This window comes from Phalacrocorax aristotelis, chromosome Z, assembly GCF_949628215.1.
Source record: "Phalacrocorax aristotelis chromosome Z, bGulAri2.1, whole genome shotgun sequence".
NCBI classification, from domain to species: Eukaryota; Metazoa; Chordata; class Aves; order Suliformes; family Phalacrocoracidae; genus Phalacrocorax; species Phalacrocorax aristotelis.
This window is the reverse complement of record NC_134311.1, coordinates 47,234,536-47,259,349: the sequence shown is the minus strand read 5'-3', so window position 1 is coordinate 47,259,349 and position 24,814 is coordinate 47,234,536. Positions and strand designations below refer to the sequence as shown.

Here is a 24,814-nt window from a genome sequence, read left to right as displayed (position 1 = left end):
AGAAACCAAATTCCCCTCACAGCTTCCCCCCACCCCCACAACACTGCTTCCAAACAGCTGGGTTCATTTGAAATGTGCTTTCATTTGAGAGTGAACCAATTTACCTTTTCACATGAAAGCAAAACTGCACAGCACCCCAGGAAACTCAGTAGCCCCTCTGGAGACAGGACAGGAAGGAAAGGGAGAGGGCCATAGCTGAGTTTTGGCCTATAATGTAAGGCTTTCTTCTCAGACAGATGAATTTTTCTTTTGGAGACTGGAGGACCAGAATAACCACTGTTCTTCTGAATGACAAGGTGTTCTGTTTGTTAACACATCCCACAAATGGCTTTCAACCAGAATATCATCTGTCTTAATTACACATTTGATGTATACCAAGGTTTTGCTACAACATCAGTATTACTGTGTTCAGCCTAAGAGGCTTTGGCTGTCTGCATCTACTATCAGCTTGGATTACGATTAATACAAACAGAACTCTGCTAAGATTTTTTTTTTCCCCCCAGACTCCCAGCTAATGCTGATGTTAAAATCTTTTGGAGAATTGGCACTCACCCAACAACTGAAAATAACCTGATATAGGCAAAACATGCCATATCTATTGAGTCCTAGTCATCTCTATCTCCAAAAATCCCATAAATTTTACAACTGCCTAGAAGAGGAAATTGACGAACCCTCAACTGATAATTTTCACATGATGGGTCACCTGGACCCCCAAAGTCATCATCCAGATTGGAAACAACTATTGTTCCTGCACCTGGTTATTCAGAGATAAATACCCACTGATAAGCATCTTCAAGCAACTAGGAAAAAAAATCATACCTCAGTGAGAAAGGCAAAAGTAATCAGACACAATAAACACAGCGATCCATAACAACATATCACTTTAAACAAGAGGAAAATGGCAAAGGGTTCAGATTCTGCTGAGGGGATGAGGAATGTGGTTTTTTGCTTTGAGGGCTTACTACAAGTCTGCAAGAGCAGCTTGTAAGTGTAGTAAGCTACTGCCACAGCTAAGACTGTTACAAGAGGAATGGAGAGACACATGTAAGAGCACCCACCAAATTCTGCAGGCCAGCTTAAGATTAATTTTCAAATGAATGCACCTATGTTCGTTACTAAGAGGAATACCTTTCACATCTTTATTTTTTATTAGCATAGCCAACTGCCTGAAAAAACAGGTTTTTTTAAAAAGGTCACATGCAGTGTTTAACAAACTGCTACAGGATAGGATTCATCATGAACTAATTTATCATGCAAGAAGCACATGGAAAGCCTATTTTCCTCTTACTGATTCACGTTTTCCGAAGCAGAAGCTGTAATTTGTAACTCACAGGACTAACTCCAAAGCACGCAGCCACAATCTCTGGTTCATTTTTCCTTCTGTGTTTGCTTAAAGTGATGTGTAATCAATACAGCTCTAATACTTGCAATAGAAGAATGTAAGCATTATGCCACGCTGTCTTAATATAGTATTTTCAAATGCTCAGTATAGAAGAATCATGAGGAAAGTATGATAAATCAGAAAGAGAAAAAGCAAACAAAACCTGCAAACCTTCCTGGATTTGCAGCCACTGCTGTTATCCAAAAGTGCACAACAACTTCTTCTCTATCTCAACAATACATTTTTTTATTCCTTCTACCTAACATCATTTCATTGTGTGTATGTAAGCAACAGGTAAGCAATTGAAGAATTTATAAAATACTGAACATTTCATAGAAAGAATACTTCATATTTCAGAAATTTAGCTTTTTGCATTAATTACATTTTGGGTTTACACTTGGTCACTTTTTAGCATAGTTTTCTTAATCTAGACTTTTCACATAAGATAATGTGATTAATTTTGTCGATTAGTTAGGTTCAGCCTGAAAATTACAATCAGAAAACTGTGTGCAAAATGGAAGATGAAGCTACACTCTATTATACCTAGGGAATACGCCTACATTCTTATTATGGTCTGATGAATTTAGTTAAATAGATTTCCAATATATTTGTCAGGTATTAGAAAACGATTTAATGAAAACATCTGATAACAAATTAGGAACACATCTGCAAAGACGATGGTACAAATAAGATCTCTTCAGTCAAAATCCACAGTGTATTAGGTGCAGAGCTGCATGACAGCAAGGCACATGACAAAATGTATTATTTTCTTGATACTTACCAATACCTTCTTAAGACAAAAATATTAATAAAAAAATGCTCAGGAAGGCTAGTTGTTCACCTTCCTTTCACAGAAGCCATCTTAATGGTCTGATGTCTAAATTTGACAAGCAACATCTAAACAAAATGTACTCAGCCCCCAGAACAATCAAACATCATTATTATAGTTACCTATTTTCAATTGCTTAAAGGTACTTCCTCTACTATTTAGAAAAATAACTGAGTTGTAAAAGGACTTCTTCCTTGAGTCATGAACAGGGGATATTTTTGGTATATTTTTGACTCTCTGCACAGTATAAAATCTCTTTGACTAAATTTTCTAACTTACCCTTTTCCTTAATAATATTGTAAATAATTAATTTCAATAGAAGTATTCCCACTTTACTAAAACTATCTAGTGATATAAATAAAACAGATGAGATCATTTGCTACTTAGTGTGTCTTACACTTGCATTCATGCTTATATTTTAAATAGCTCGTGAAAGAGATTTTTTTAAATAAACAAAAATTTTATTTTGGTGGTAAATAGGTGTTTAAAACTGTCAGGATACATTCATCAAAAATGTTAAACCAGTTGCTAGTCTGTTTGAGAATAATATGGTAAAGATACAAAAGTCTTTACACAGTTAACAAAATCCCATTCAAAGACCAGGACATCACTAATTCCTGACAATTTAATTTATAGGACTTTATGAAGTCTTCTAATAGGAGATTTATATATAGGTGGATTAAAGGTAGAGAGAGGAAAAGAGGAAGGGATAAGAATAATGGTAAAGATACAGACAGACAATGTTAAAATTAACTTTTTTACCCGTTACATCTCTAATTTCAAATTACTGTTTGGGTTTATGCTTTATAGACCTTTTGCTCTCTGTCTACTTTATATCTTCCACCTTCTTATAGCCAGGTAAAGAATACATTTGCCTGGGAATCCTAATTTCCCCTTCCAATCCTAATTTCTTCTGTGCTAAACTTAATTATGAGGATTAATAGTTCCTTGATTACATTTCTGCCATGTTTGAAAAAAACAGGAAAAGCCCTTAGTATTTCACTAATCAAAACAGTATTTAATAGATTATGTGATTAAAGATATGATTACAAATATTTTTAATTATAAGATGCTTATTTTTAAAGACAAAAAGCATTGTAGCACAACAAGATGACTTGTGCACTCTGTATATTAAAAAAAACAATGGATCAACACTACAAAGTATACAAAGAATTAAAAAGCCTTTGGTTTTAGTAACAGAATAACTGCGGTTACATTTTCAGTATTTTGTGTTTCGACCTTTGTGAATTTTTTCTGACTTGCTGGTTACACAAAGAACTTTACATTTTTCCCTGGCATTTTTATTGTTTGCATTTCATTTTTGCATTATACTCTTACTGACCTAAAGAAAGAAGATATGCCTCAAGAAATTTAACTGCTTTAAAATATTCCCTTCATATAAATATATCAGAAAATTAATTTGTACAACTTCCATCTGTTTCTGATTTCCTTAAAAGGAAGGTTTTGTCCTTTTGAGAAGCCCTGAGCAAAATAAGTAACTTTCCTTACTACATGCTCACTGTAAATATCAGTCACACTAAGCAAAATAGTTAAAATATAATAATAAGTTCTAGATATTCATGTGGATCTGTTTATAAGAAAAACAAAAAACAGCTAGTGAAAAACATCTGCTACTTGAAGATGAAAAGGAGAAACACTGCAACAATAATAAAACATAGCACTTAAAAAATACGAACATGCTTCTAAGGGGAAAAATTTATGTGGTAGGCATCATATTGTGCACCAGACTGACTGCTGAACTGTTAAACTATTTTCCCTTCCATCCTTTCCAAAGCAAATAAAGGGAAATTTCTTTCCACCACATCCACACAGTACTGATGCACCAGGATATTGGCATATCACCATACACCGTTCAAACAGTTAATTAACAGGAAACCCTGGTAGCATTAATTAAATTAATAAAGTCACTGTCCACTTAGTTTATGATAATACATCCACTACCTTGCACAGAGACCACATGGCATCTATTAAATTTATAAAAGCCCATCCATTACATAGTTCTGCCCCAGAGAAACAATTACTAAATAATTTTAATGAAAAGCTTTTCTCTGCAATACTAACGCACAAGAATCACATAAAATCATATTTGATAGCCTATAGTGCAAAAATGAAGAAAATTTCTTTAATTCTACATAAATACTTTGAACATATGGAAAAATGAAAACACAAACTGTTTAGTGTTTGAAATAAAAAACAATCAAAGGTAATCCTTTAAAATTAGGGTTCAGATTAGTCTCTGCAAAGGATGCTGTTTAACTGAAACATCTGGTAGTGTTACGTTGAGAGACAGGCCTTTTTCAACTTTGGAAATGAGATTAGTAGATCAGTTATTTGTAAGTGTCCAAGTAATTTCTAATTATTTTATCCGAGTCACAGATAATCCGCTTTTACAGGGCTCCCACAATGACATCAGAGAATCACTGCTGAACTGATTATCCTGTTACCTTCCACCATCCATGGGAAGACAGGATTTTCCTTTTGTACAGAGGAAGAGAAAGAAGCTGATGATTGCTTCAGACAGGTGGCAGCCAACAAAAAAAAGAACATAGATCTTGAGAGGAAGAAAACCTCACATATGCAAAAGGTACCAGCCTTAAAAAAGATCAGCAAATTGAATATTTCTTAGTAGTGTCTCATGCAATTTGAAACCTCACTAGATATGAACAAATATCAAAATAATCAGACAAGCCATTGTTTGAAAAAGCATGTCATTTATTACTTGTTTGACAGTAATGCCTTGTAGATCAAACATAACCAATGTCAGAATCTTACTGTATAAATAGAAAAAGTGTTTTTTAACATCATTTAACAATTGGAAATTACATGAAAGACATACAGAAGTACTTTCTTAAAGCAAAAATGGAACATGAGTGAGAGAAAGGCTAATGCCAGGGCTAGTCTTGTACTAAGATACACACGAGCATCCTGACAATTCCACCTTTTTAAAACAGCCTGAACTGCAGCTCTCTACCTCCCACAGTCATAGATCAGAAGCAATCTGTAGTTGATGAAAGATACTTTTTTTTTCCCTAGGTGAAGTAATGCCTTTTCCTAGGAATAAATGAATAAATAGGCTATTTATGTCTTTTTTAGGAAAACAAGTGTCTGTTACAATTAAAAATATCAAATGAGAGAGGACTTCTTAGAAAGTACATGTCATGAAAATATGTCTTGAGAAAGCAAACAAGTTTCTGGATACCATTTGATTTAGTTTCCAATTAAATTTTCTTATTTCCTATGAGGATAACTACAGAAAAAATGTAATTGGAAATAAAATTGAGTGACACAGATATGTGCTTCTCAAGATTTTCATCTAGGTTAAGGGCAAAATATTATTTTCTAGATAAACTTTACATTTGCCATTGCAATACAATGTCAGTAATAGGTATAGGCAATAGTTGCACAAGACAATGTATGTTTTGGTTGTTTTGTGTGGGAAATTTAAAAACCTTCTGAAATGGAACTATCTATCTCAAGCAAAATGATAATTTACCTATAAACAGTATCTTTACTATTTATACAAACCACCAAATAAAAAACCACCTCTCTACCTTCATGGAGTTTGAAAGTGTTTATAATATTAGACCAATCTTCTAATCCAGTAGTGGCTGAGGCAAAAAAGAGATAATTGCTTGTGGAAGAAGAAGGAGCTAAAAGTAGTCTGAAGTAAGGAGTACCAATGATTTTTTTTTAAAAAAAGTTAGTAGGAGAACATTTAGTTTTTCTAGGGTGCAACTGCAACATTTTCTTTTTTTAAAACTTACTGTTTTATGCTAAGCTTGCTTTTACTTTTCAAGCAAAGTCATTACAAGACATCATGCTGCCTGTGAATATAAGTACATAGGCTCATTTCCAGTTAAGGAATATAAAATTCAAACTTGCAGTACAGGTAATGAACAGGGAATAGAGGACTGGAAAAGCAAGCACCAAGTATGGAAGATAAGCAAGCCTTCAATATAAATGCATGTTAATTTTGGAAATTACATCAGATAGTGCTTTCTTCATGTGTGAAACAGATTTCTTCCACCCAGTTCTCTAGAAACATGAAAATTATAAGACGACTAATTGTTATGCGGAGATTTTAAGAAAAGTATCTGCTTAGGATCCCAGAGTTCCTACATTAGGACCTTAAATTTCTCCCTATTTCAGAGACTTCTGAATTAGAGAAAAGTTATTAGAGATAACTGAGATACCTCTATTGCCAAAGTATCCAAATAAAAGTTCCCCAAGAGCGATCCCAAGTACATGCTGGAAGAAGTGTTAAAATTCAGGGTGATGACGACAGTAAAGGCAAACAGAGCTTGGGGAAACCCATTGGAGGAGGGTAAAAAGAGCCATGTGCCCTTTCAGCTAGAAGCGTGTTTCACATCTGCTAGTTTCTAGGGAGAAAGCACTAATCCCATATGTAGAGGCCACCTCAGCTGTTCCCCTCTTCCTCAGAACAATTCATGTCAAAAGTTCCTCTAAGGACAGTTTTTGCCAACCAGCTGTTCTCCTCTCATTACAGGAAGCACCTCCCTTGCTCTTTAGCTTCCTGGACCTCCAGATGAGACATGAATACCCTTGTGCTAATGATACCCTAACAGTGATACCACAATAAGAGAGGTGGTAAACCTACCCAGAGAAATTACTGCATGTTAGGTAACTTGGTCTAGTAATTACCTTGTCAAGCAGTACAGCCGTAAGAACATTCTCTGTGTAAGAGCCAAATTTGAGTACGGAAGTTACAAAGTTTTCATTTTTACCAGAGAGCACATTTTTTCCAAGCATCTTAGTATCTGTTGAACACACATGAAACAGGGTAACAGCATTTTTTTTCTTAAAGAACTTTTATATAATGGATCTACTGTTATAGCCAGTGAGAGTTATGCATTGATTGGCACAGATCAGTCAACTGTACAACACCACTGAATTTTGGGAAGTGCCAGCACACAGAGCAGAATATTTCACCTGCACTTCATAATGTGCTTCTTTGCTTTCCTGTTTTAGCTACTGCCCTGTTCCAGAAAAACATGCTGGAGTATATTCACCTCCATTACCTGTTCAGTTAAGACAACATTTTTTGACTTTTGAAAAAAATTTATCAGAGGAGAAAATGCCAGTATTTCCCCTTAAAACCCTATGAAAAACCTTTGCTAGTTCTTATGGCTTGTCAAGCTATCACTTTGCTCAATTCTAGTAAAGCAACTCTGCTTATAAAAATGCTGTATACAAATGTCACTTAATGCAAATTAATTCCATACATTCAACTTTATGTATCTTGCTGCAGTGGCAAAAGGATACGCTCTGTAAATATGAAGAATCGGCACGAGTGCTCTGACCTAGGGTACATATCACGCTTCATAATGCATGCTACATTCCAATCATTTACATTTGAGCAAAGCCATCAGACTCTGGAAATCAGCCATAAACAATGAAGCACAAAGTTGCCTTTTCAGGTCCTAGTTCCTTACTACTGATGATGCTAATGAAGGACAAACAATTCTGGCTTCATTATGCCAAGTCGCTTCTGTGAGAGTCACAGCAAGCACAGCATATTCTGTGTTGAAGATACTGACAGACTGAGAACTGCGGACTTTTTTAATATGCTCATCCAATATTCCTGGAAAAAGTTAGCCTTAGCTTTATGTTACTTAGACAAAACTATTGGCTTGGTTTCTGAAAAACTATATGACGGTCACACACGTTTATCTTATGGAGAATCAGGTTTTGCTACAAAAGGGTCAAAGTTTGATAAATTTTGAGTTTATTTTTCTTTCCAAAAATACAATTTTGGCAGCATTTGAAATATAGGTAAGTAATGTTAAACCCCAACAAACCTGAACTTGCTGGATAAATTTAGCAACAGTATGTATCAGTCAAAGTTTAGATCACAGAGCTGCAATGCCAATTGTCTCTAGAAGTCAAAAATAGCTTTTACCCAGGCACTGTGGAACTTATCTTGGCTTGATGTTAAACTGCAAACACAGGCACGGAGCATGAACTAGGAAAACGCTTATTATCTGTTTTCCTGTACAAGCACAATTAAGAGCTACTCTGCTTCACCTTTTTCAAAAGACTCATGCTCTTGTCCACCTCTCTTGCACACATCTCTGGGCAGCTTCAGCAATCACTGAAATTAATGCTCTCAAGAATAGCTATGGAGCTATTAATATAACATGAATTAACTGTGCATATATATGCCTTCAGGTGTTTGAGTTTCTTTTAAATTAACCTCAACTCTGCATTACTACACTTCAACAATTACGTTCTGCTATAAATTTTTGATCCGACCTTATACTAAGTTAAGGTTAATTTCATCATTAATCCATCATTTTCAATAGAGCTCATTTCAGATACAATTTGCTTAGTTTATACAGGAAGGTTAGATGCTGAACAGTAACTCCATAACAGTAGGAACATCGCTGTCTCTTAGTGATCACAGTTCATTGCTTCTACAGGACTTGAACGTCTTCCATGCTGTGCACTCAGCACTGTGAGTGGGTATACCCAGTTTCTTTGTCTCACTATTCTATGCCTCATAGGTGTGTCTTTGGGGACCCTGCTGAGAAACTACTCACTCACCTGGTGCCCTCTCCTCTACCTTTTCCATTGGCTAGCCAAAGCTACTAGTAAGCACTCATGGAGGAAACAAATCCCCACACTACAATGCTGACAGTCAAAAACCATTTGTACAGAAAGATTTTCTGACACAACTTGCAGACTAAGCACAACCCCACCAAACAGATTTGGCTTTGTTAGTTTGAAGTTGCCAAGTAGATTTCCTCAAAATGACTGTATTCTTTATTCTTGCCAGTTCTATACTCATGAAGGAATGAAATGGAAGACAACAATTGTGCTGCTGGTATGGAAATGCTTTGAGCAGGAGATGGACTAGATGACCTGTGTTCTTCAATGAGTCAATGCAACAGCATCCACATGGTGAGAATGAATTAGGGTCTGGAGTTCCCAGTAATAGATTTCTACTTCCCCAGCAATCCCAAACCTAAAAATCGTCGATATGAGGCAAGCACAACAGCCCCCCTGCTACAGATAGGATGCAGAGAGAGGCCCTAATGCAGAAGATCTGTACTTCCAGCATCTGCCTCTCAGAGACCCTCCATATCCACAATTACTGTGGTGTGTTTGTTTCACAAAGTTTGGCCAAGATGACGAGAATGTCCAGACATACTGCAGCTCAGCAATCCACAGAATTATGATCTGAGCACATAAAAGGAGGCTGGACTTGTGGGCTAATAGCATATTCATCTGTTCCAGGGTAGTGGCCAGCTCAGTCAGTGCAATGGGACGTACTTCACAGTGTATTATACAACTGACATAGAATAAGGGGCTTTAAAGCACTTTTTAAGAGTTTGCAGTGGTGGTAGCAGCCTGACAGTGCTAAGGCTCAGAATGGTGAAAGAACATACTGTGAATTCATGCACATTGAAGAGGCGGCACAGTTGGTATCTTGTGTCAAACAGGAATGTCCAAAGTTTTGGGTGTATCTGACAAAATCAGGTTTAGTCTGGGAGTTTTTATTTTATGCATACTAATAGTACCTGAATAGATGCTGATGGCCACTACCAAAATTTAGTCCAGCTTCTAGCAGCACACAAAACAGAATGGTAGACTTCGGGTTTGTTCCTTGTCTTCTTCTGTCTCATTTCTGTGTTTTAGTGTAGTGCCAATCACATGGCTTTTTGTTCCTTCTCATGTATCCATTTAACAGAGACTAAAAAGACCTCCATATTTCAGCACCTGAACTCTAAGGCTCCCTGACCTTCTGTCTGCTTACCCTCACACCCACTAGTGGGAGAGAATACAGATGTCTGCAGCACTTCAGCTGGATTCCCAGCAAGGCACAGTATCAGATTAGAAAAAAATCCCAACTCCAGAGGATGCAGACACCAAGGCTGTGTGCCAGCATTTAAACAGGGAAGTGAGAACCTGTCAGCAAGACCCTGAAACAGAAATCAGGCATACAAAGGGACACAAAGGTAAAGCTGTAGACCTGGGGGTTGACAGAAAGTGCAGAAAACATCTGGTAGAACAGCTGGAGGATGGCAAAAATAATACACAGTCACACAAACTGCAGAAAGCAGTAAACTTATGTAAAGGTAATAAAATAAAAACAATAAGCAATACGCAATATTATTGTTTTATCTAACAGAAAGAAAAACTATACAGTATACTTCGTCCTTTATTCCATACAAAGGAATTACATAATACAGTGAGGAGGTTTTTCATTACGCACCTACAAAGGTTTTAATACTGTGTAAACCCTCAAAACGCCAAAATGAAATCTCAGGCAGATCTCAATCAGTTGTAGTCACAAAATGCTGTCTTCTTCTATGTTACTGCCTTCAATCAGAAGTTTTGCAGGCCAGATCATACACACTTTCACACATGCACAAATAAAATTAATGTACTCTCTATATTCAACATGGCGGTACTTCACACACTTCCATGGATTCTCAAGGTAACTTTAAAGAATTCACTGGCAGTGATTAAATTCTAACGTACAGAACAGAACAGCATGTTACAGCACCAAAAGCTTGTTTCTTGTAGCTATTTATTACATTACCAAATTCATTTAACTGGAAAATTTTTTCATGCAGATGATTTTTTTCTGTGCCTTTAAATACAGAATATGCATTTGGAGTGTAAATTCTACATGATCCCATTCCATAGTTTAGTAAGTGAAGAGATACGAAAGTAAGCATATTTATTAAAATACTTCACAAAAAGTCTGTGTTCTCAGAATGTATATTTTATCAGGGGGCCTCACCATCACAAAGTATAATGAGACCAGGGCACACAAATTTGTACCTTGTACACTGCACAATTCCAGGACAATGTATGGTTATATTTTCCTAATACACATCAGGAAATTGCCTAAATAGGCGAATGATTAGACACTTGTTTGTCTGAAGACTTCTTAAGACTTCCTTGAAGCCGAAGTCTTGACAGAGCATATACCAAATAGGTGCCTCTTAATGGAAGTGTTTCTCTATTCTTCCCTCAAATGCAATCTGCTTTTCTGCTTTTATTAATTTTATTGAAAATAAAACTAATATATACTTCTAAAATTAGATACTTACAGTGAAAATACCCATTAGCTGAGTGTAAAAGAGTCCACTTATTCCACCTAATATTATTAGACCCATGAAGGCAGATATTCTTAGGAGAGCAAGTTCATGTCTAAATACAAAAGCATCCTAGAACAAGACAGAAAGAAGAGAGAGGCTTTAGCACTTATAAATTAATTTAAGTCTTTGAACTGAGTGGAAACACTATACAAGATCTGTTCCCAAAGACTTACAGCCAAACACAAATACTGGATTTTTGAGCTACATTGCAAATCATTGATACATTTATGTGCTAAAATTATAAACCAATAAGCTTTTATTTTCATATGTAAACAGTTGGGTGGTTTTTTGCCAGACTGTTAAAAAACCTCATTAGGGCATCTAAGGCGTGGGAATAGATCGAGATCAAATGGGTCATTCCTGAATCGTCCATCTCAAACTGTGGCAGAATGCTACACACAAGCACCAAAACATAAGAAAACCATTCTGTTAAACAGTCTGATTTATGACTCCTGTATCTTGGCTCCCAGCCACAGCAAATTTCATTTTAACATCACTTCTTCTGTAATAAAAATAGCAACATTCCTAGCTTGACTCTTGAAGATGGTAGCTACAAAATCCAAGTATCTGTATTGGATTGGTCTCACTGTAATGCTGTCAATTATCCAATCTAAACTTATTTTCATGTTTTAAATTTTGGCCTTAAGTAGATTGTTATAACTTTGGATATCAGTGCACAACCAAGTTGCCTCAGGGTACAGGAGAATATTAATTTACTGTATCAGCTACTCTGGAAAGCTGCCTGTCACCCAGGAGAAAATATGAAAAGTGTAAGAGAGTTTTATAGATTTTTTTCAAAGGATAAACCACCTTATTTTTATCACAGGAAAACACTTGTACATGGCAGTTACTGTAGATGTACTGCAAGTTCACACCCCATCCTACCCTTTGATAATGAGTTAACACACCCATTCTCTTATTTATAAGTTACGATTATTTTCTCAAGGATTTCTTTTGAATGTACACATCTGTTTTTCCACTTAGAAAAGCTAGATCACAGCAGGAAACTATTAAAACCTTTCAAGTAAACTTTAAATTACAACCAGAACATAAAAGTGAACTGCATGAGAAAAACCAAACCAAAACAAAACCGCTGCTTTTGAACTTCCCTTCTTTACATTCAACCAGTAGAACTTAAGGAAGAGGAATCCTTAGATGCAGCAATGCTGGGTTTTAATTCAACAGAGAATAGTTACAGCAAATTATATTTAGCAAAAAAGTCTGATTTTAGATTTAAATTATTTCCACAAAGATTCAAAATATAAACCCAAGAAAAAGGTTTACACTGGCTAAAGCTGTGAAGAAAGTCAATATTTAATGAATAAGTAGAAATCACTAGTTAACCAGCTAAAATTAAAAGCAAACCCCACCAGCCTCTTCTGAACTGGTAAGCCAGCTCTTGTTAGTATTGGCCTTTCTTGCTGCTGTAGAAAATATATGCTTCATTTCCTTTTTTTTTTTTTTAACTCTTACTCAATTAATGAGTTTGTTCAAAGTTAAATCAACTCAAATTCATACTAATCTTCATTCTCCTTTCCAGCAGCCCATCAAAGCTTTAAAGAAAAGCACAGTAAGACACAAGTTCTACTAGCTGTAAAATACTTTCTCTTCATATCTTCATAGGTATGTTGTTTTATTATACCAGAAGTGTATTAACGTATTCAGACTCGACAGAAAACAGTGAAATGTAAGGGTGCCAACAATGAAGTCATATTCTGGATCTAGCATCACACTCCCCCACTAGACAAAAGTTTACAACACAGCTGTTAGCATCCCCCCAACACTGTAATTAAAGAGTTCCTTCTCTTGTGCATCATCTTCAGCAAGCAAAAAGAGACATCACTCAGCACATGATAACAGAAAATCCCAGCATAAAGAAGGCACGTTGCATTTTGCATTTGGCCCTTCTAACCCATGTTAAAACTCTAAGTACAGAAAAAGAAAGACCTTTCATACTAAAGTGAAGGCCAAGCTATACTACTCTGTCTTTCCTTCCTTCCTTCCTAAAAGATGAAAGCATCTACTGCAAAAAATGAGGGGTTGCTGAATTAATAGTGAGAAGAGGTGACATCACCAATGTTTTTTCCAGTCATTACACAACCCTGGGAGAACCAAAGTCTCTGAGGCACGAGTGACTGGGAGATCAATACCTGGCAACCTGTACAAACAGGTTTTTCTATTTTCTATAGAAAACCAAAGCATATGCATGAATACAGTCTTTTGGTAATCAGACCTTAATAACAGAGCTATTTTCACAATTCTACATTGAAACAGAAACATGTGACTCCATGAAAATAGAAAAAAAGAGCATTTTAAAAATCCATTTAAATCACAGTAATAACAATAGTAACAATAACAACAACAACAATAATAATAATACATTTAGGATGTTGCTGCTTTACATAAAAGCTCAACCCAATATGCTTTTGTTATCTCTTCTCAGAACTGACAAAAATTTTTTCCAGCTAAGAAAACAAATAAAAACTATGATAAATCAAACCCCCAAGACTAGTCAATAATTAATCAATCCCTCTTTCAATGTACTTCAACTGATCCTCTTGTTCAAACAGCATTTAGGACTCACTGATCTCAATACAGTGCGAGTACTGAGACAGCCTGTCTCCCCACCCCCCCACCCCCACCCCCAAAATCACACTGTCTGTGCTAAAAGAAAGAACTACACACACTGATCCACAAAGCATAAGCACACATAAGCTAACATCTCCAATGCATGACTCGCTCATGGCACAATAAGGTTTTGTCCCATAGCAGCCTTTTTTCACATTGGGCCAGGCTGACATAATGTGGCCTTGGCAGAGATATTAAATGCACAGTTTTGACAGTGTGAGGGCTGCTCTGTCAAAACCTTAGTTCACATGGGTTGCTGCCCTTGTCTTTCTACTTAGCGTTTCCTACACTGCTCAGATGTGCCCTCCCCCCAGGCTGTTGGCTGTTCTAAAGGTTTTTAAGTTCCCTTTAGCCACTACTTCTATCCACCCACTCAAATGGCAAGGATTCTTGGCTACTTATAAGAATGAACAGAAATGTGTACAATAGAAACTTGTCACAAAATAAGAAACAAAGTGTAGGTCTGTAGGATTATGCTGAGGAATGGATTACAAATCATGAGATCTGGCATCTTTATCTTAACAGGCAGTACCAAAACACTCCACAGAAATCCAGTCTCCGTAACAGATTCACATGAGATTTTCTCAACTCCATGGCAGAACACATGCCATGCCTTCATTTGTGACCATCAACTGTTACAGATGAATGCTACCATTGACTAGGAAAACAGCTAGTATAGCTTTATGCTATCACACAGGAGAGAGGTCACGAACAATGTTTTGGGCCCTGCAGTTTAAGAAGGGCAGGGAACTGCTTGAGCAAGTCCAGCTGAGAACTACCAAGATGATTAGGGGGCCAGACAATCTCCCTTATGAGGAAAGGCTGACAGACCTGGGTTTGTTCAGCCTGGAGAAGAGAAGACTGAGGGGGGATCTTACCAACACTTACAAATATCTGAAGGGCAAGTATCAGGACAATGGGACCAGACTCTTCTCAATAGTGCCCAATGACATGACAAGGGGCAATGGGCACAAGTTGGAACACAGGAAGTTCCACCTAAACATTAAAAAAACTTCCTTACTGTGAGGGTGACAGAGCAGTGGAACAGGCTGCCCAGGGAGGTTGTAGAGTCTCCTTCCCTGGAGACATTCAAAACCCGCCTGGATGCAGTCCTGTGCCCCCTTGCTCTAGGCGTACCTGCTCAAGCAGGGGGGTTGGACAAGATGATCTCCAGAGGTCCCTTCCAACCCCTACCGTTCTGTGATTCTCTAATGATGGGTCCAGCTCAAGATCATAATCAATGATATGACCACTGTTTCCAGAGTCAACCTTCTTTTTACCCTAACAACAACAAAAAACAATGAAAATGAAAGCATTTAACAGGTCCCTGCTATTTGCAGTTTTGGGTTATTATTTTCAAGGGTTTACAGTATTCCTTTAAAATCAGCATACACTGTGCAGAGGACAAAGCTTTCAGCAGGACCAGCCCAGGACTATTTTATCTGTTCCAGAAGATATAAAGAACAATCTTCATACAGATTCATTAATCTTGATTCTTTACTGAAATACGATATACACAGAAATTAATATACTAACAAAATATTTTAAGATACTTCATCTTTCTCTTGGGAAAGGGATACCCCATGTAACACATGCTAACCTGCTTGTCTATTCTCAGTTGCAAGTGCCTGGGATATCTGTCCCAGTCTGGTGATGAAGTCAGTCTATCAACTTGGCTATGACAAAAACAGTGTAGAATACAGAACAAAGCCAGGCTGTCAGATTGAAAAGGCAAAACAAAAAAAAACAGACTGCAGGTTTTGCAGGAAAAAAAGAGGAGGGAGAGATACAAGGGAGAATATTCACTTATGTTAAGGAAAAAAGAAAAAAGAAGAAAAATAATTAAATAATTCACAGAACACTAGCTGCATTCTAATAAGCCCTTTTGTAGAGCTATTTATTATTAATAATAACTGATGTTTATGTAAAGCTGTTTTTGATTCAGGACTATTTCTGGTGTACTAAATGAGTAATTTTCTGATTCACAACTGATTTGGTTTAAAATGAAAATGTGAATAGCATTCTGATTCCCAAAATGATTGTCTGCGCAGAGTTCAATCCAAAGTAATAATCCTGAAATAATTTTAGACTAGAACAGATTTTAAGAAAAGGCTAAACAATCTTCACATAAAAATGACACTTCGAAAATATTTAGTTTTAACAAAATGCTATCCTCTCAGTCATTCCAACCTTTTCTCTGCAGACTATGTATTTACTTTCTAAGCTTAATATTCATATACTGTCCTTATATTTACACAGGAGGACAGCAGGATTAGGTTGGTTTTGTAGAACACTGAGAAAGAAAATTTTGATGTATTTTCAGTTTTTTAAAAACTGTCACATCCTGTAGCTCATTTCATGACCGTAAGGGAAAAGGTTTCCCTTAGAGTGTCTTTACAATATAAATGGACTTTGGAATATATAAATTTCCAGTTTTTAATAAATATTAGTTAATACATAATATTGAAATAAATATTGCTGTAAATCTTCTCACAAAGTCTAATGAATATTTCCCAACACTTTTTATTTGAAACTGGGAAAGCTGAGTCACAGACAGAGCAGGCTGATACTGCCATAATGCTTCCTCCCCACTCTACCAATAGAGCTCAAAACAGTTTAAAAATTAGTTAAGTAACAATATTTTCATAATATACAATGGATAGCTGCAGAATTGGGAACAAAATAAAACTAAATGAGAGCAAAGGAGTTTAGGTTTTTATATGTCAGTGTTTTTGCTATGACAGTAATTCTAACAAAATTTCTAGCAAACAGAATATATCAGCAAAACGTCTTTTGCTGAAGAGATTAAAACCCTTCTATGAATCAGGTAAAATATGCTGCCAAAGCATTTATTTTTGCTTCTACTTCACCAGCTGTGTCTACAATCTGTGCCAGCACAGCCATGTAGACAACAACTACGTAGTCATGACAATAGCAGTATTTACTCTTATCTCACTATCCACAAGACTGAATACTTCCAAAAAGATACAGACATCCTGACCTAGATGTTTTTTAATGAAGATGCAAACTTAAAGACGTTCCAGTCTTAGCCTCTAAAAATCACCAAAGCTAGCACAGGAACTCATGTGCTGGTCTATTCAAATTACATATTTTTGTTCTGCTAGGATCGCATATAGACAATTTGATTACCATTTCCTTCATTTCTAGCAGTAATTGTACTCCTCCTGCTGGACAAACAGAAGCAATGACCACAATCCATTTTTCTGACAGTGTATCAATTACAAGAGCCAAGAACACCAGAAAGCAATTCTCTGCTATAAGACCTGAAGCTGGAAGATTGTATCTCTATTGAAATGGCTTCCTCCATTAGCTTTAAAGCTATCACCCTTACCTTAGTACACTTAATCAAAAATGTTTGGGTTTTTCTTACTTAACCCTTTAAAAATAAGACCACAAGTTTTCATTCAGAAGGAAGTACTAACATGCATACAGTGATCATATTTTCATAATGCATTAAACAGTACTGTGATAAAACAATTATTTCACAACAGCATTAAAAGCAATTTTAATTCTACAGCTTCTGTGTTATATACTATTTTATATCCAAAGAATAAAAATTAAGGTGAAGGGCACACCGCCAAAAAATTCACACATATTTTTAATGAGCAGGAAGTAAGCTAATTCCAGATGGCTGTTTAGAAAAAATTACCCAGTTTTTTGAATCTATGCTAAACACTAGCCTCTGTCAATTCAGGAAATGTAAGCTTTTGGTTACAGCCAAACTTTTGACACAGAATAGCGCTTCCATGAAGGTACTATGGTCTCTGGAATGCTGCAGAACTTCACCTTTAATTGATACAAAATGACTAGAAGAATCTTGCTGGATGTTTGCCAAAAAAACTAACTAGTAGTAAGCAAACCTTTTCACTGGTCCTGTTCATTTGATGTTAAAATTACATAATTCTTACAAAGTATTCTGTGGCACGAAGTTATATGCCATCATACCCTTAGCAACACTTTAAAAAATCAGCTTAATGGGGTTCTGATGGCATCTTCCAGGCAGATATACTGACTAGACACCCACACAAATTATTCTGAGTTTTCTGCACTTCAGTGTGTGCCCCCCAATCCTGCAGCTGAATAATTGAGACAGCTAAATACTATTCAGTGTAATACTAGACTTAACAAAGGTCTGAACAGACCAGACCTGCTGTGTCTACTAAGTTTTTCTATATGGTGTAAACTAATCTCTCTGGCGCACAGAATGTTATATAATATAACACAGATCCAATTTTTCAAAAGGAAGAGTGTGAACTGAAATGCCCATGTATGCAAACTGATAAAACCAAAAAAACCCACTGCTAAAACAGAAAAAAACCTAAACAGAACAAAGTACTCTGTTTTTTCCATGAATCTGTGTAAATTTAGGTAGGCAAACATGGAAACCTGATCCACTTTTTGAGCAACTACATTGAACTGGGTTAAAATAATTATTGCATATGTATTCTGCCTCCTAACCTGTCACATCTTCTAAAGGGTGGATATTGAAAGTAGGCCTTGCTCCAAAAAGTCTTGAAATTAACCCAGGTAAACCATCAAGAACCAAGTTTTATACATATTCATTTTTTGAAGTGTTACTATTAATAGCTATTACTACCTCTTTAGAGGTTGTAAACTGTTTGAAGTAAACATGATTTCCCTTTTCCTCTCTTGCACAGACCATCTCCAAGCAAGTAATTTGTTCCCCTTCCATTCTGCTTTTAAAAAGCAAGGCTAACAAACAGAACATGGGTTTGTTATCTGAACACAGTGTAATTTCTTAAAGTAAGTTCCAGGGACTCTCACAATAAAAAGGAAAATTTCTACCATGAAATTACACTATTACAGATGCACTGCCAATTTCATACAGAGGTTTTGTCTTTGGAAAATAACACTCCTCCTGGAAGCACTGCAATACCCAATCCAGTATCCAGATCAGTAAAATTGAGAAGCCTTTGTGCTTGAAATCTGCAAACCCTTCAGAATACAGAAAGTATAAGATTACTCTGTCCAGAAATATACTTGGTTAACTTAGTTTATAAATTAAAAAGAAGTTTGCTTCTAGTTCCAGTAGCTTTGTAAAGTCTACATTTAGTTACCTTTCAAAAACATTAACTTTCCAAAACCTAAAATGTAACATATCCATAAGAAATTTTACTTGGGTGACAGATTTCTTCACTAATACAGAAAGACTGCAATTTCCCAGCACTTTTAACTTGAATACAGGTACAACAAATCAAAATAGCTCCCTCAATTCTCACAATGCCTGTAAAACAAGGTGAATACAAAGAGCTCATATGCAACTGGAAACACAGTAAAAAATGTGAGTACTCCATTTTAAAAGACACATTTTACAGGGCTGTCTCAGTTTACAGGGCAGTGTCTATGGAAAGATGCTCCAAGCAGACAGCAAATTCTTCTCTTTTCCATATTTTCTAGAGTCCCTTAAACCACTTAAATGGAAATATTCATATTGATGAAAAATAATTGAAAAACAAAATTCCTTTAGAAAATTTATTTTAAGAGAGATTTGTAAAACTCCTCAAATTTGGTACATTCAATATAATAACAAGTTGTTATCTCTCAACTTGAACATAACACTTTTATCAGCTCTGGATGATGCAGAGAGTACAGTCCTCCTATACTTTCAGCTCTCTTTTGACACATCATCTCCACATACACTTTCCTAGGAACATCACTAGAAATGGGCAAATTATGTTGACGTGAGGGTTTTGGCTTTTATGGCAATGGGACATTCCTCAGCAACCATAGCCTGTTAGGAAGGGATGGAATCCACCTGTATGGAAGGGGCAAGGGAGTCTTTGGCAGCAGGCTAGCCAGCTTGGTGAGGAGGGCTCTAAACTGAGGGACTCAGGGGTGGGGTCCAAAGTGGCAATACTAATGCCATTGTGATGGGGAAATAAGCCAGGCCAACTAGAGCAATGACAAAGGTGTATTAGCTGCCTCACAAGATGACAATCAGGTAACCACCCACCTCAAGGGTGTGCATGGCTACGGTGAATGCTTGTGCACTCCTCCAGGGATACCTGCGTGCTGAAGCACCTTTCTGAAATGCCTGTATACCAATGCACACAGCATGGGGAATAAATAGGAGGAACTAGAGGTCTGTGTGTGGTCACAGGGCCATGATCTGACTGCAGTCACAGAGACGTGGTAGGATAGCTCACATGACTAGAATGCTGTCATGGATGGCCACAGGCTTTTCAGGAAAGACAGACCAGCAAGGCAACATGGGGGAGCTGCTTTTTATGTGAGGGAGCAACTGGAATGCATCGAGTTCTGCCTAGGGGTGGAGGAAGAACAAGTCAAGAGCTTATGGGTAAAAATTAAGGGGCAGGCAAATATGGGCGACACTGTTGTGGGTGTTTGCTACAGGCCACCTGATCAAGAAGAGGAAGTCAATGAAGCCTTCTACAGACAACTGGAAGTAGCCTCTCAATCACAGGCCCTGGTTCTCATGGGGGACTTCAACCACCCTGATACTTGCTGGAAAAGCAACATGGTGAGGCACACATAATCCAGGTGGTTCCTACAGAGCTCGAGGACAACTTTTTGATGCAGGTGGTGGAGGAGCCAACGAGATGAGATGTGCTGCTTGACCTTATCCTAACGAACAAGGAAGGAGTGGTTGAGGATGTGAGAGCTGGGGGTAGCCTTGGCTGCAATGACCATGAGATGGTAGGAGTTCAGGACACTGCGTGGTAGAAGCAGGGCAACAAGTAGAATTACAGCCTTGGACTTCAAGAGGGCTGACTTTAGCCTCTTCAGAGACCTGATAGGAGGAATCCCATGGGCTAGGGCTCTAGAAGGCAGGGGGGTCCAAGAGAGCTGGTCAGTATTCAAGTACCACTTCCTCCAAGCTCAAGATCAGTGCATCCCTAGGAGGGAGAAGTCAAACGGAGCCAGGAGACCCACAGGGATGAGCAAAGAGCTTCTAGAGAAACTGAAATGGAAGAGGGAGGTTCACAGCATGTGGAAAAAGGGACTGGCCACTAGGGAGGAATATGGGAATGTTGTCAGGGTTTGCAGAGGTGCCATGAGGAAGGCCAGGCCCACTTGGAACTATACCTGCCAAGGGATGTCAAGGATAACAAGAAGGGCTTCTTCAAATACATCAGCAGTAAAAGGAAGACAGGGGAAACTGTGGGCCCGCTGATGAATTAGGTGGGTGCCCTGGTGACAGGATGCAAAGAAGGCAGAGTTATTGAATGCCTTCTTAGCTTCAGTCTTTACTGCTAAGACTGACCCTCAGGCATCTCATCCCCCAGAGGCAAGAGAGAAAATCTGGAGAAAGGAGGACTTCCCCTTGGTTGAGGAGGAGTGGGTCAGAGATCACCTATGCAAACTGGATCCTCACAAATCCATGGGTCCTGATGGGATGAACCCAAAAGTTCTGAGGGAGCTGGCAGATGTTCTTGCCAAGCCACTCTCCATCACCTTTGGACAGGAGAGGTGCCCAAGGACTGGAGGAAAGGAAATGTCACTCCAATCTTCAAAAATGGCAAGGAGGACCTGGGAAACTATAGGCCAGTCAGCCTCACCTCCATCCCCTGAAAGGTGATGGAGCAGCTCGTCCTGGAGGTCATCTCCAGGCATGTAGAGGAAAAGAAGGTTATCAGAAATAGTCAACATGAATTCACCAAGGGAAGATTATGCTTGAATAACCTGATAGCCTTCTACGATGGTGCGACTGGCTGGATAGATGAAAGGAAAGCAGTGGAAGTTGTCTATCCTGACTTCAGTAAGGCGTCCAACACTGTCTCCCATACTTCCTCACAGACAAGCTAAGGAAGGGTAGGTTGGATGAGTGGACAGTGAGGTGGATTGAAAACTGGCTCAGCAACAGAGCTCAGAGGGTTGTGATCAACGGGGCAGAGTCTGATTGGAAGCCTGTAACTAGAGGTGTTCCCCAGGGGTCTATGCTGGGTCCAGTCCTGTTCAGTATACTCATCAATGACCTGGACAAAGGGACAGAGCATACCCTCAGCAAGTTCGCTGATGATACCAAGCTGGGAGGAGTGGCTGATATACCAGAAGGCTGTGCTGCCATCCAACAAGACCTGGACAGGCTGGAGAGCTGAGTCAAGGGGAACCTGATGAAATCCAACAAGAGCAAGAGTAGGGTTCTGCACCTGGGGAGGAACAACCCCATGCACCAGTATAGGTTGGGGGCTGAACTACTGGAAAGTGGTTCTGTTGAGAAGGACTTGGAAGTGCAGGTGTACAGCAAGTTGACTGTGAGCCAGCACTCTGCCCTTGTGGCCAAGAAGGCCAACGGTATCCTGGGGTGCATTAAAAGAAGTGTGGCCAGCAGGTCAAGAGAGGTTATCTTCCCCCTCTATTCCACCCTAGTGAGACCACATTTGGGAGTACTGTGTCCAGTTTTAGGCCCTGCAGTTTAAGAAGGGCAGGGAACTGCTTGAGCAAGTCCAGCTGAGAACTACCAAGATGATTAGGGGGCCAGACAATCTCCCTTATGAGGAAAGGCTGACAGACCTGGGTTTGTTCAGCCTGGAGAAGAGAAGACTGAGGGGGGATCTTACCAACACTTACAAATATCTGAAGGGCAAGTATCAGGACAATGGGACCAGACTCTTCTCAATAGTGCCCAATGACATGACAAGGGGCAATGGGCACAAGTTGGAACACAGGAAGTTCCACCTAAACATTAAAAAAACTTCCTTACTGTGAGGGTGACAGAGCAGTGGAACAGGCTGCCCAGGGAGGTTGTAGAGTCTCCTTCCCTGGAGACATTCAAAACCCGCCTGGATGCAGTCCTGTGCCCCCTTGCTCTAGGCGTACCTGCTCAAGCAGGGGGGTTGGACAAGATGATCTCCAGAGGTCCCTTCCAACCCCTACCATTCTGTGATTCTGTGATCACATCCACTGCAGACTGATATGGGTCCAAATTAGAAGCTTGGAAGGCTATGCCCCGTTCTTTCCAGAAGTAGAATTGTTCAGGAAGTTTAATATTCTTATTTTATACCATTTAGGATACAAAATAATATAACAAAATCAAGTTGTTTAACAAAATGTAGAACAGGACTTGCCTTACTCATAACCAAAGGCCAGCCTCCAGCAGCCTTGAAAGATGGGTGCCACATCACCAGCAGAGAGTAAAATAAAAAGAATAAAAATAAAATAAAAAGAATAAAAAGAAGTCTGCAGCATTTCAATACTTGGAAAAAAATCTCAACAAAATTTAAAGTATACTACCAATTTCTGGGATGGTCTTAAGTGTCTTCACTGGAATGTTATCTGATTTTGAGTATGTTTCAAACTTGTTTAGGTTTTTCTCTTTAGTGCACATCTATTTGTTACAGTGCAGTATCAATACAAGTCCATTTCAGATTTTGGGTAGAAGTTTTTATGTTTCTTTATATGCAAGATCTCATAACATATTCTTCAAAAGAAAGAGTATCAGCTTTGATGTTCTAGCTCTTTCAAGCATTCAGCAACTTTTAAGCAAACCTCTTGAATATTCTGAGCATTACAGATAAGAGACATAAATGAGCACCAGACACAGAGACTTTACAACTTCAATTCCATAATGGAAGAAATTCCATGATTTTTTACTCTACTCCAATCCATAAGTCCATTCTCTTTGTGTGTTAACTGCATTTTGCTGATGACAAGATGCTGAAATATGATAATGGCATAGAATTGAAGTAAAACAAACTGAACTTAATCCTCCCTTAATGCTCATGACCTTTTCAAAGCAACGCAAAATATGGCTTCAAAACCAACGTACATTTTTCTCCTTTCAAAACTATCGTATGTTTTGGTTTTTTTTTTTCCTCCTCATTTTTTTGCAATATCAGCATTTTTAGTAGGGACTTAGGGTAGATATATACTCTGCATAAATTTACTTTGGAGAAAGTAAAAAGAAATTTGAATACACCTAAAGCATTTATCTTGCTTCTTCCCAGTATTCACTAATCACTTCCAAAGGAACCTAACTGGTTCTGTCCTCCAGTCCCAGATTTCTAAGAAAACTAACATTGTGTTTTTAACACACAGAAATCATATACCCTTTCAGAATATTTTGTTACTTACCACAAATCAGTTTGCCCACTTGACAACATACATCTAGATGAACTCTCTTCACTAGCAACAATTGAACCAGCAGAAATGTGCATTAACTAGATACCAAAATAAATTACGTTGCAGTACTAGCTATTTATTTACTTCATAGAGAAAACAGATTCTTACCCAGTTTTCTTTTTTCAGAGGCAAAAAGTAGTAGTAATGGCAAAAATCAAGTATCAGCGTATAGGAACTAAGGATCTGAGTGTAGAAACACAGCTGTAAAAACAGCCAATGATTGTCTTCACCAACACAATTATTAATCCTGCAGAGAAACAAAGTGTATATATAAAGACAGAGATATGAAGAATGCAACACTGCAGTTATGACATTGTGAATAAGAGAAGTTACGATTATTTGTGGAGCAAACATAAGCACTACTAACTAATTCTTAATCAAAGTGGGGGTTTGTATGTTAGCAATGGCAGTTACTGTAAAGAGTGGTTTCTTTACACTGTCAAAGTGTAGGTTGCATTAATGAGATCACTGCTTAGAACAGGAGACACATTTCTCTGTTTCTCCATATATAGCAAAGATACTCCTACAATTCTAAGTAACAGTCAAGTAACAAAATTATTTTTTAGAAGTCTGCAAAATTTCACAGTAGTAAGTATTATCTTCTGCTACTTAACACATTTCACTTGTTGAAAACCATATAGACTCTAAACTCTGGAAATGCAGATGAATGGTTTGAAATACATGTGATCACAGGGTACC

At 37.8% G+C, this 24,814-nt stretch overlaps 1 protein-coding gene across 15 annotated transcripts in view; it reads right to left on the bottom strand.

The window, feature by feature from the left end:
- ZDHHC21 (zDHHC palmitoyltransferase 21) overlaps positions 1-24,814 on the bottom strand; it is a 49,725-nt gene that overhangs the window by 13,240 nt on the left and 11,671 nt on the right. For 10 of the 15 annotated variants that reach the window (XM_075078953.1, XM_075078954.1, XM_075078952.1 and 7 more), the window contains 2 exons: positions 24,224-24,362; positions 11,315-11,431 (listed from right to left, as the gene is read on the bottom strand). In XM_075078953.1, the coding sequence (XP_074935054.1) occupies positions 11,315-11,431; positions 24,224-24,362 (256 nt within the window). Of the gene's footprint in view, positions 1-2,788; positions 10,728-11,314; positions 11,432-24,223; positions 24,363-24,814 lie in introns of those variants that run through there. The other 5 variants (XM_075078962.1, XM_075078961.1, XM_075078963.1 and 2 more) reach the window with 2 other exon arrangements.